At 51.6% G+C, this 12,491-nt stretch overlaps 1 protein-coding gene across 16 annotated transcripts in view; it reads right to left on the minus strand.

The window, feature by feature from the left end:
- PTPRF (protein tyrosine phosphatase receptor type F) overlaps positions 1-12,491 on the minus strand; it is a 375,339-nt gene that overhangs the window by 15,282 nt on the left and 347,566 nt on the right. For all 16 annotated transcript variants that reach the window (XM_077785383.2, XM_085585737.1, XM_021528106.3 and 13 more), the window contains 3 exons: positions 11,019-11,116; positions 3,157-3,280; positions 1,029-1,204 (listed from right to left, as the gene is read on the minus strand). In XM_077785383.2, coding sequence (XP_077641509.1) covers positions 1,029-1,204; positions 3,157-3,280; positions 11,019-11,116 — 398 coding nt within the window. The remainder of the gene's footprint in view (positions 1-1,028; positions 1,205-3,156; positions 3,281-11,018; positions 11,117-12,491) is intronic.

Below are 12,491 nucleotides of genomic sequence, written 5' to 3' on the forward strand. Positions count from 1 at the left end.
ATTGGTGACTGGGGGTTCCAGACACTTCCTCCCAGTCAGGGTGGGCTGGGACACCCCTGTGAGCATTTTGGTGCTAAAGCTTTGAAAAGGAGGAAGAGCATGCAGGCAAAAGTTTTAACTAAACCGAAACTTGACCATTTCTTCTCAAGAATGAGCTTATTGGGCTAAAAATAATCAGTGCTTCACAGCTTGAGTGCACAAGCCCCTTCTGCTGTTGGCATGGCAACACTAAAATATTCTGCTAGTACAAATGCTCACCGCTACAATTTTACTTTTAGGGACAAACTGAATCATGAGAGGCAGAAGCTACCTCATCCTTGGGCAGGTTTTGCCCAAAGGGTGCACCTGGGCACAGGAGCACTTGGTCTCAGCTTACAAACTCCTGCTTCAGGGGCTGAGTAAGAACTTCTGTCACGAAAACTGTATCATCTGCAGTGAGGGCTCCCACTCCTTCTCCAGCTCATGCCTTCCCCATGGTCTGCAGGCAGCTTTGCGTTTATTACATCAGAATATCTAATCCTGGCAGTGTAAGCTGATAATTTATACATGTTGTCATTGGACAAGGCACAAATTAGTCTTGTTATTGCAATGAGACCCTTGTCAGCCATTTCCCTGCATCGCCAGAAATGCCACGGCTGCTGGATGCTGCTGGTCCCACCCAACTACTGCAGCTTCTCAGCTTCTGGGGTGGTCCACACTCTCCATCTCAGAGCTCTCCTTCCTCCCTTTGAGGTGAGTGATGTGGGCAGGAAAGGATGGGTATGCTGCATGCAGACATGCAGGCAAAACAGAGCTAAACAAGCAGACCAGCAATAGAAGGTTTTGCCACCCTTTTGCCCCACAGGGATATGCTAACAAGGTATTTGTTGCTGGGCTGCATGAAGCAGTGAGCCACATCACTGGAACTGCCCCTCCCTGGGTGCCCTTATGCCTTATGCTGTGAAGTGCTCCCATTCCTGTGAAATGCTCCCATTCCTCCTTTCTTCCCCCCCAACAGCTCCAGAAAAGGGAGAAAGCACACACTGTACCCTGGACTTCTCCTCCAGCCTGGTCATCATGACTATAGTTGCTGTTCTCTGTTCCCACACCATCCTCCAGAAGTCGCTGAGGGTTTCTGGCAGCGGTCCCTGCGTGGCGATGTAGGCGTTCTGCTTCCGATACCCATCGATGTAATTGGCATTGATGTAATCACTGCCTGGGACCCCTGTGGAGGAGAAAGAGGGCAAGAGTTACTGAGGTAAGCCCACAACCCTGTACCTACTGCTCTGCTGACCCACAGGCAGGAGAAGAGACTGGCATGTTCACAAGGTTCTTGACAAATCTCTTTTATGGGGTGATATCAGGATCTCTCCCAGGGATCCTGAAAAGGACAGGGATGGTGCCTGAAAAAGAACCCTTTGTAACTCCCACATTAATGCAACAAGCAGGCAACACCAAAGCAGAGAGACAGCTGCCACATGCACACAAAGGAAAATTCACAGGCAGGAATATTAAGGAGCTCATTCGGCCCCAAGCAACTGACTGAAGTAATTGTCTTAAATTCACCAGCAATTTGTTATTGTCCTACAGCACCTTTTAAAAATGAGGCTCCTTTATTAGCTTGTCTCTGTTAGCAAGGGATGTCAGGCAGGGATGTCCTCCCATCTTTCCTACAGGAACAACTATTCCCAAGGAGCCAGAGATCTTCCTCCATTGAAACCCTTCAGTGTGAGACCCCCTCTGATGCCTGCTGGCAGAGGCTGCTCCAGCCCTCACAAGGCCTCCACCACCTTAAGGAAAGGAATTTTTTGTAAAGGCATTTAAAATGCAAATACACAGTTACTAAAATAAATTCGGCAAAGCAGAGGCCTGAGGCTGCTTCCAAACCCTGCTCAGCATGGGCTGCCCAGGCTGCAGGGATAGAAGGCAGCAGGAATCTCATTGTCTCCCCAGGGGAGAGCATCTGCATTTCATTAGAGAAAGGAAATTCAGCTGGGGGTCACCCCTCGTCCTTTTGTCCTGGGGAAAATTCTACAGCTCTATTCTCCAGGTCTCAGCAGTCTCCAGCAGACACAAAGTGCTGGCAGCGCTGGGGGAGTGGCAGCAGCTGGAGTGCAGCGCTTGGCTCCCTTGGCATGGGCGGCACGGACCTGGCAGGGTGCTTCGGGAACAGTTCCCAGGAAGGCACAGACACTACTTACAGAAACTGAGTCAGGCTGGAAAACAGGGATTCCCCCATGTGCTCACCCCACAGCTGTCTGCAAGGGTTTGCCCATGAGCAGACATGCCAGGCCTTCTCATAGCTGCTGCTGCTTAGCAGGGCTTGCTGTGAGGGACTGTTTGGCCCCCTTTCCTGCTCTTGAAGAGGATGAGTAGTGCATTACCATTACAAAAGGCTTTTCCATCTCCCAGAAAAGGATGCCAGTGACTGTAGGGCCACCTGTGTTCGAAGCCAGGCCCCAGTTCCTTGCCCAAGCAGGATGCATTGAATTAGCTGTATCTTCCTCATCCTCCATCAGTGGGCTCAAATCTGGGTGAGCAGAGCTGGGTGCTGGTTTATAAAACAAGGGGAATGGGTGTGCTTGGGCTCCAGCTCTTCTGTGTGCAAAAGGACTAGAAACATGCATTAGCCCAAACTCCAGGGATGTGGGGCTGGTTCTTGGAGTCATGGAGGTCAGTGCTATGAATACCAGGGCCTGATGCTCCCATGGAGGACAGGGATGTATGGAGTCTGATGTCCTAGGTGAAGGAGCAACCCTCATCCTGTGCCGCTCTGGGCACAGAGTTGGGACCATATATTGACAAGTCTCAGAGAAAGATACTGGCCCTACAATTGTGTTGGGACAGAGGGTGACAATGGCACCAATAGTGCCATGTTGCACCACGTATCAAGGAAGGCAGCTGAAGTCACACAGAGAGGAGAGTGGGAGAGGAGGCTGCTAGGACAGACATGTTTGAAGCCAGCGGTACTAAGAAGCAGCCACACAGAACACACTGCCTTGAGGACACTGGGAAAGCTCTACAGTGCCCCTTCTCTTCTGGCCAGCCAGAACACACATTTGATCATGCTGATGCTTGGTGTTTGTCCATGCTTGATTTAGAACACAGAAATAGGTGGTCTCCTTGCTACAGTCAAGTTCAGCTGCTTGATGGGGTGCCCAGTCCAGTTACTCTTACCATCGATGGAAGTCAGGATGACACGTGAGTGGTCGTAGGCTATCACATTTGCATAGCGGTTTTTAGGTTTATTCACTTCCAGGTTGGAGTTCTCCCAGGTGAACTGCTGCCCAGGATCAATGGACTGTGGAGAGAAAGAGAAGGAAGGAATTGGTGGTAGTTCCAGCACACTGGAGTGCTGCAGCAGATGGGTTTCAGTCAGGAAATCTGCATTGCCCTGCACACCTCTCCCCAGGCCAGACACAGCTTCCAATGGTGTCCATGGCAGTAGCATCAAGGCAGACCACACTGAAAACCAGTTTCCAGTGGGACATGCATCCGACTATCAGCAGGTAAAGCAGTCCCTTACTGGGTCAGCCTACTGCAGAACAGCCTTCATCTCCTCTGCTGCATGCTCATCCTTTTCTCTGGAGCTACCCATCAGCAGAAATTTGGTCTTCTGCCAGGATTCCAGAGAGACCTGACTGTGCAGATCTTGACCTAGAGGTTTTATTAGCTGTTGAACTGCAGTCTCTTGAAATATAGCAAGCCCTGGGTGTCTTGTGCCCCAGGAGCTTTTGGTATTAGTGTCCTGCAAGACAGCCTGTAAGCTTTTGCCAGGGAATAGTCATGAAAATTAATAGGTTACTATCCACTGCTCCAGCTACTTATGCAATGTAAACATCTCTCGTTTGAGTTAATAGAGTGACAAGAAACTATAAACCTGGAAAAGAGACGTGGTTATAAATCTTGGCCTGCACACTACGCAACTGCCTAAAAAGCACACATCCCACTCCCACCTGGCCTCACACACCCAGTGCTTCTTCCACGAGCCACGTGCTGGTCCACTCAGTCCATGGCTGCTCCGTGGCCAGGCAGCCTTTTCCCAAAGACTTCTCTATTGTCTCAGTCCATGCACAAAGCAAGGTGAACAAGGACCATCCCCAAAGCACCCCTCTGAGATGGGATGGTTTTGTTGTCCAAGAGACACACAAGACACACAGGTAAGACACCTGCCTCATGCAGGGACTTGCTCTGCACATGCAGCCCTGGGCAAGCTGGGGGCAAGCAGCTACACCAGAAATCAGTCATCCCATGAACCTCCTTCCCCCTGAAATCAACAACACCATCAAAACCTTCTTAAAATCTTGCTGCAGCTCAGGGTCTCTGAAACTTTGCTGGTCCATGGACAAAACACTGGGGAGATAGGCCAAAGGAAGCACTGCATGCTGTGCTCCCTGCAGGCATCCACGTTCATTGCTTGGAAGAGCCGTGGCAGAAGGTTTCTCAGGCAGTGAAATGCCTGTCAGCTCTGGATCAGCTGTGAGCAAAAGGCTGAGGTGGGAAGCACAGCTCCCTGACTGCGCTGACATGAACAGCTCTCATGGTCCCCCTGCTCACTTCCACCAACCACCAGCTGTGCACAAAGTGACACCCATCGATGTCCCCTCTGCTCCTGTGCTGTGCAGCAGGCAGCAGTGGGTGCAGGCACTGGCTTGAGTATGGAGCACAGGTAGTGCCTGCATTGCTGCAGTAGCCCTGAGGGCTTTGCAGCAATGCAGGGCATGGCCAGTGCTGTGCCAGGTGGCAGCTGTCTCTCCCCACGTGTGGCCCAGGCTGCCTGCAGGTAGAGGGACCAGTGCTGACGAAAACACACAGGAGGATGTGACATCACAGCGATGCTAATAGGTAGTTTGGGAAATGTAGGATGTAAATAGACATTTCCTACGGAAAACCTGTAATTTTCTATTATCAATGTAATAAGCAGGCAGCTGCTGTGCTCAAGAGGTGCTGCAGCCAGGATGGTGGGAGTGGAGGCTGCAAGCACCACTTTTGGCTGCAAACTCACTAGCCTGGCTGCCACAGGCTTTGCACACTCCTCTGCCCAGGCACAGAGACATCTCAGCACAGCTCACAGCTCTCTGGGTCACTTCATTTAATTTAGGCACCTGTATTTTGCTTTCAGAATAGGCTGCTCAGGGGATCCAACCTTTAGATGCTCCTCACTCTAAGCCGTGTGGCAGGGAATATGCTGCCCACCAATGGTGGGCCTGAACTGCACAAGGGGAATGCAGAAACTATCAAAGACATGAAAAATAAAGAGGAATATAATATGAAAGGACTTTATGGTTTGGAGTAGGGATAAGTAAGAGGGGTTTTGACATCAGTCTGATCAATATGGAGCACACTGAAGGAGAAGCACAAATAGACAAACTAATGAGGAAAATGCCTATTAGAAACATAAATAACACCTATTTTTCTGAAAGGTGCAGAGAGCCCGTGAAGAGACTTGACTAGCTGGTGGTGGAGCTGAGAATGGCTCTGAAAATATGAGCCAGTAAGCATCTTCTTGCTGTGAAGAAGCAACCCAAGAAAGCACCAGCTGTAACTGCACTCTGTGAACACTCTCAGTGGGCACAGGTTGGTGCTGGAGTGAGCCCTACCCCTGCAGCAGAGCTCAGTGCAGTTGTTCATGCTGCAAATCTGCCAAAAGGCTGCGGGGCTGACCCAGCTGTGGGGGTGCAGAGTGCTTTGCACAGCAAGTCTGTGTCCTGCCACAGCAGAGGAAAGGGTTATTTCCTGGGGGAGGACAAGGCTGCCAAGAACCCCCAGAATGGAGGAGGAGCATCAATGGTGTTGCCATTAGGGTTAACAGCTTTGATGTGCAATGAGTATGTGCAGAAATGGTCTAATCATCATCAGCCTCTTAAGAGGGCAAACAGGTGAGAAAGTCAGAACTACTACAGCACCTGAGTGCAAAGAGGCTCTAATTAAATACTCCTGCAAATTAGTGACTCATTTAGAAGTAAAATGATTTAATTTAAACTCTGGTGATGAATTAATGTACACCTGTTCCCCCCTTTAAGGCAAACAAATGAGTAAATAAATGGGAGGATGATGGGCTGCTTGGAGAGAGTTGGAGCCCTTACATGGCATAGTGGTTGGCAAGTCTTGTCCCATCTCTGTACAATGCTCTGCAGCCTCTGTGTGCAGCAGCACAGCCTCATCTCCCCACCTTGCTCCACAACTGCCCTGTCAACAGGAGTCTGCTCCTGGTCCTTTCAGGGAAGCTGATGGGAATCACTGCTTCATTCCAAAACTTGATCAGAGTAACACTCCCAACAAATACACTCTTCCTAGAAAGCAGAAGGCTGGTAAATTGGAAGGAAATGAGCCAGGAGGAAACTTAAAAGCACCATGACTTTTGCTTTGCTTTAAAGTGACAGGGAGATGCTGTAAGACAGCAAGCACAAATTAAGAAAAAGCCCAATTAGTAAAACTCCTCCTTCCCAGCATGGAAGTGCAAGGAACAATTTCACCAAAGCAGTTCAGGGATCCCTGCTGCTACTGCCATAAAGACAGAGTCAGACCATTGGAAAGGAATTGGAAAAAGGCTCTTTCCTCAACAGACTCTAAAGCATTTTACAAATGCCTTGAAAACATCCCTGAGTGCCAGTTTGACTCTCAGATACAAGCCACTTTGGGCTTGCTGCTCCCCTTTCTTAGTGCAGTTCCAAAATTCCTCTGCATGCTGAGGCCCTGCTGCTGCCTCTGCTGCTGGCAGGCGTGGGGATCCCAAGCAGGCAGTGCCCTGGGGCAGCACAGCAGCTCAGGGAGCTGCACAAGGGCATGGGGACAGGAAGATGCTCAGGCAGTGAGTGCTTCCTGTCCTCCTGTGAAATCAACTGCATTAGCAAAAGCATTGACCACTGTCAATCTGCACCACGCCTCAGATGAGGACATAATGTGCCTCTGAATCAATTGCTGGCAGCGCTTCAGCCTTATTATTCTTATTACCGGAACGTGAACGCCATGTGCCTGCCAGGCGGCTTCCCAATGAGCCATTAAACCGGGCAAGCCCATGAAGCCAAGGCTCCCTGCTCCTGGGCCCAGCACTCCTGGGCTCACTGGCCCCAGGGACCCAAGCACCTCTCCTGCTGCCTAACCTGCCCTGCCAGGGCTGCAGGCACGGGAGGTGCAGTGTCCTGTGGCTTTTTGGGAAATGGAAGTGAACACAGGGTTTGGGCAAACCACCGGTGTTTTGCTCTACAGAAAACTGTGAGGAAAGGTCTGCAGCCTCCCTACCACATGGGAAGCAGGAGCACAGTGAAATCTCACACAACCTAAACACTACTAAGAACTAATGTGCCAGGCAGTGCCACACGGCCAGGCTCTCATCACCCGCTCTGCTCCTGGGGGCCATACACTAGATGGACATGCTGGATGGACAGGACATGAGCGGCAGTAGCGACAAGTTGCTGTTTGGAATAGAATAAGGAGAAAATCTCCTGGGAAAGTGATGCAGAATCTAGAGCACTACAAGAGAGCAGGAACCGGTGCTGGTTGGAGCCAGCCTGTCCTGTGTTTGCCAACAGCACAAAAGGGGACAGCAGTGCTCAGCACGCTGGATCCCACAGCACGAGGGTGAGATGTGGTGCGTGTGTGCAGAGCGGTTTGTGCAGGGCAGGAACTCTGCACCGTCCTGGGCAGCATCCTGCTCCGGGAGCACAGGCTGCAGCCTGGGAAGGTGCCCACAGGAGGAGCTCCAACACAGCGACAGCGCCTGCCACCATCTGCACATCCACAGTCAGGGGGCTCAGCCTTCCTTCTACTTATCTAATTCCACTAATCCCACACTGTAAATTCGCTGTAGCTCTCACTGTACACTAAAAATGAAATACTTTCCTGGTGCAGCCAGGCCAGAAGCAGCTGCCAGACCCTTGTGCCCTGCTCTCCGGCTTGCTGCCTGCCTGTACGGCGTGGTGGGGCTGCGCTCTGCCCCGTGCCAGAGCAGATGGCAGCACTGAACTGTGCCTGCAGACGGCTCAGCTCCCAGCAGCTGCACTTCAGCCTCTCCTGCCGCACCAGGGGCACCAGGAGCTACAGCTGGGATGGGTCCCAGGTGCCGGGGGCTAACCCACAGCTCATGAGCCTGCTCACTGCAGCCAGCACACAGCTTGCTCTGTGCTGGCTTTGTCACATGGGCTGCACGGCCATGCAGGCTGGCAAACTGGTGTGAGCAATATTATTTGTTCTCTCACCGGTGGGGATAGAGGTCAGACGGCTGTGAAAAATCTCTGTCACCCTTCCTGCCCCCTTCCCAGGCTTGTGGGGAGGTGCTGACAGGTCTTGTTTCATGTCACCTGTGTCTAGGTTACCCTGCTATTGCTTGCACAGCCGAGGCAAGTGCCAGACTGATGGCTCTAGGCCAGCTGGCCTCAATGGTTAAAAGTGCTTTTAAATATTTGCTCTCTGCCTGTGGTGCCACTGCTCCTGGAATGTGAGCCATCTATAAACAGCCCTGCACCCCACAGAGATGTTAGGCTGACAGGCTGCTTTACAAAAACACTTAAAATGCAACTATTTCAAAGCACAATCAAACAGCAGATGGGCCTTGGGAGCTCACCTGCCATGCCTTCCTCCCTTGTGTCTCCCTGCTCAGCTGTGCTATGCCCATTCTAGCAGCACCATTATCCCATGGGAAACAGGGTCAGGGCCTTCACTTCTCAAAGCACTGGGTCACCACTCAGTTCTACGTAAGATCTGGGGCTCACAGAGTCACAGGGTGAACACTGGGGCTGTACCAGTGCTTAGTGCAAATGCAAGCATATAATAAGGTGTAGTTCCTGTCTCTCAGGTCTCACAGGGGCCACTCAGCCTGCTCCCCTCCCAGCTCTGCTGTTTCCACATCCACTCTGCAGATTTCCTTAGTCAGCAGCACACACCATGCCTATCCTGCCCTGCAGCCCTCCTATCAAAGGGAGCTGCTGCCCTGCCAAACCCACAGGGATCAGGATGAGAGCAGACCCACGGCTGCAGCAGTCCTGCACAGGCAGCTGCTGTTCTCCTCAAACTCAGCCCAGGATTCTTCTCACTGGCATTTCAAATGGGAGATGACTACATTGATCCCCACATGCCAATAAGGTGCAACACCTTCTACTTTTGGGTCCATCCTAGTATCAAACACTGTACAAGCCTGTCATGTTCAGCAATTTTCTGATGATGAGGAGTCAAACACAGCAGAATCCAGGGGAAAAAAATTATGTGCAACAATCAGCTACTTAATAGCTGCTTCAACATGAGAAGTACAACTGATTGGTGCTCTCAACCAGCCATGATATTCTAAAGAAAGAGAAATGAGAAGAGAGAGGCTCATGAAAGCAGCTAAGAGAATTTATTTAATGCTCATTTTTTCAAAAACAGTTCCCACAGCTCAGTATTATGCTGTAGGCTCTATTGAGCATAGGCCTAGTGTGAGGATGGGAGTGCAGAGACACTGGATCTTGCTGAATTCCCACCCTGCAGCAGAGTCACAGCCTGCTATAGCAGAGTGGACAGCCCTGCTTAACATTTCAGTTGACTGGCAGCAAAAAGCCCAAGGCAGACAGATATGACTGCATACTTCAGCTCCACTGGCAGGACATACATGAGCACACAGGTAATTGCAAGGGAAGCATAGTATTTCTTTAACATTTCCCAAGTCACAACATAATGCTGTAGCTCATCTCTCTGGTTCAGACTGTAAATGCATAGGGATGCCAAGACCCTCCACCTGGCATCCCAAAGCAAAAAAAGAGCTCTGTGCCTTCCTCAGATACACACAGCATACCCTTTGAACTAACTGGAATTCGTCCCTTACCTTCTCAACATAGAGATCTGCTTTCCCTTTCCTGGCATATATAATCCTACCTTGTGGGCAAATGCTCTGATCTCATCTCATAAATCAGTGTAGGTACAGTGCAGGAAGGGGTGGCCACAGGCACAGGCAGATAACAATTCAAACAGAAGTGATAACACATGCAAAGAACACTTCCCAAATTTATTCCCTCTTTAATACTAGTGGGGTGTTTATTTACAATGCCCCTGCAGCTCAAGAGGGCTCTGCATATAAGCACTGCAAAACATCATCCTTCCATTCCTGCTCTCATGGCTGCAGAAGAACTTTACCCTATTTAAATAGTTGCAACCTGATCATGCAGCCTGGAAAGTGCCAAAAAAGGTAAGGCAGCCCTCAGGTAGGTCAGCCCCTTTCCCTCTAAATTCCCTCCCTTTGGCAAGCTGTTCTCAGAGAGGACAGAGATAGAGTTGGGCTGAGAGAGGTGCAGTAGAGGGGTTCACCAAACACCCAGCACATCCCTGTGTGTGTCAGCAAAGGCAGCACAGTGGATGCAGACAGTACCTACCATGGGGCTACACCAGAGACAACGGTGGGAGCATGATCCAGAAGTGCAGGCAAATTTGCAGCTCGTGACTGCAGGTCACAGGCAGAGAGCTCTATGCAGGGAGGGGAGCTTGGACTACTCCAGGGCAGTGGGACATTAGCAGGGTTTCTATGGGCACTGATGCTGAATAGCACAGTAATACGGCTAATGCCAGCACAATCCAGTGGGAGATTACAGGGAAAGCAGGAATGAAAACTCACAATGCATGTTTGCTGGCATCAGAGGATGGTGCAGAGAGCAAAGCTTTGAACACAGATGGAAGTGAATGAGCACAGGGTACTGTGGACTGAAATACATCAGCCAACATGGATGGAGTGCAGCCCTCACAGAGCAGAACAAAGTAATCAGTGACAGTCCAGGTAAGCAGACATGAGCTCCCATTCACTCCTAAGACCATAACCATGGTGGCAGCATGGCAGGCTGCTGTGCATTCTCCTGTGAGGTCTTCTCCCTGTACCAGCCATGCTTTAACTGCTCAAGGCGAGTTCCCAGCACTGTGGGGTTGGCAGGGAGAGCTGGCAGGCTCCCAGGGCCTGGCGTGGGGACTGACCACGCAGTATTGCTGCAGGGGAGGCACAGTTCAGCTTTCACCAGACCCTCTCTGCTGAGGTCCTGGCCAGCACCACTCTGCCCTGCTGCCCGTCCCGCTCTCAGGCTCACCTCGTACTCCTGGGAGAACTTCAGCCCATCGTTGGCCTTGAGCCGGTCGATGTTGTCAGCGAGGTCGGTCACGGGGATGGGGGGGTGGTCACGCATGCCTGCAAGCGAGACAAGGAGGGAGGAGGGAGAGGAGAATGGTTACGGCTCTGCACGGCCGAGGGAGGCTCAGCAAGAGCATGTGCACAGCAAACCCAGGAGGTGGGTGCAGGGCGGACACCATGTGTGACTATGGGAAGCGCTGGGCGGGATGGACATGGACGGAAGCTGAGGCATGCGGCACGCTCCCGGGCGGTGAACGGAACACAGAGGGGATGTGCAGAATGGCCATGACCGGGTGGGCATGCTCGGACAGCACAGCCACGGGCACACAGAGCAGCCCACGCAGTGGGCAGGGCTCGGCCAGCCCCTGGCAGGAGCAGGCCGAGGATACGCTGTCACTGCTGCCACTGCTGTCACTGCTGCCACTGCTCTCCCCGGGCCCCCGCTTGGGCTGAAGTTGAACACACTGGTGCTCTGGCTGCCAAGGGCTTAGGCTGATCTTCCTGCTTACTCCTAACAATGGCATTAGCCACAAAGAAATTCTGCCAGACCTGCAGTGAAACCTCTGCAGTGCATATGCACAGCTTTTTGGGTAGGCAGATGCTGTCACAGTCCTGGGGGCATTAGAGAAGGATGAGAAGGGGGACAGAAGGGCCCCATAGAAGAATGGCTGATCCCCTGGTAGGACATTGAACAACATTCTGAGAGCTGAGGAGCAGCTCCGTCCACAGCTACATAACTCTTCAGTGATGCTCCAGAAGCAGAGCCTGCTCCAGGGCCCAAAATCCAGCTCCTCTGGGCTGGTTCATGCAAGGCACCATGGGCAGCAATGTACCCTCCAGCAGCTTCTGGGAGGCTGCTGTGAGCTGGGATGCAGTTCAAGCCATGGCAGAAGTCTCGCCCGGGCTAAATAAAGGATGCAACATTACAGCTCATCCTGGGTACAGCTAAAGCTCTGCTCAGCAGAAAGGCCAGAGGAAGGGATCCCACAGATCCCACACAAGGGACAGGTACTGTGGGGGTGTGCATGTGGGATTGGGAGGAGCCCTCCTGAAGCCCTGGGACTCATAACCATCACAACCTCCTTCTCTGATGCTGAGATGTTGAACTGGCAGGAACGTGATTGTGAAACTCATCATCCAAATCCCAAGGCTCGTGACTCCATTGGCTGCTCTATGGGTTTCCCAGAAACCCCACATGGGTAATAATGATTATTAATAGACTGAAGCTGTTGACTCACACCCAGGGAGACAGGCTGGAGCACAGCCAGAAGCTTCTCAATTGCTTAGGAGGCTGAACACTGCCACAGATGGCAGTGATGGGCCACTGAGGTGATGGAGCAGTTTCCAGGCTGGGTACACACATTTTACACAGTGGTGACAAGTCACAAGGTGATAACATGGAAGAGTTACACCTCTGACCTCTGCATAAAAC

This window comes from Lonchura striata, chromosome 8 (genome assembly GCF_050655825.1).
Source record: "Lonchura striata isolate lonStrDom1 chromosome 8, ASM5065582v1, whole genome shotgun sequence".
NCBI lineage: Eukaryota > Metazoa > Chordata > Aves > Passeriformes > Estrildidae > Lonchura > Lonchura striata.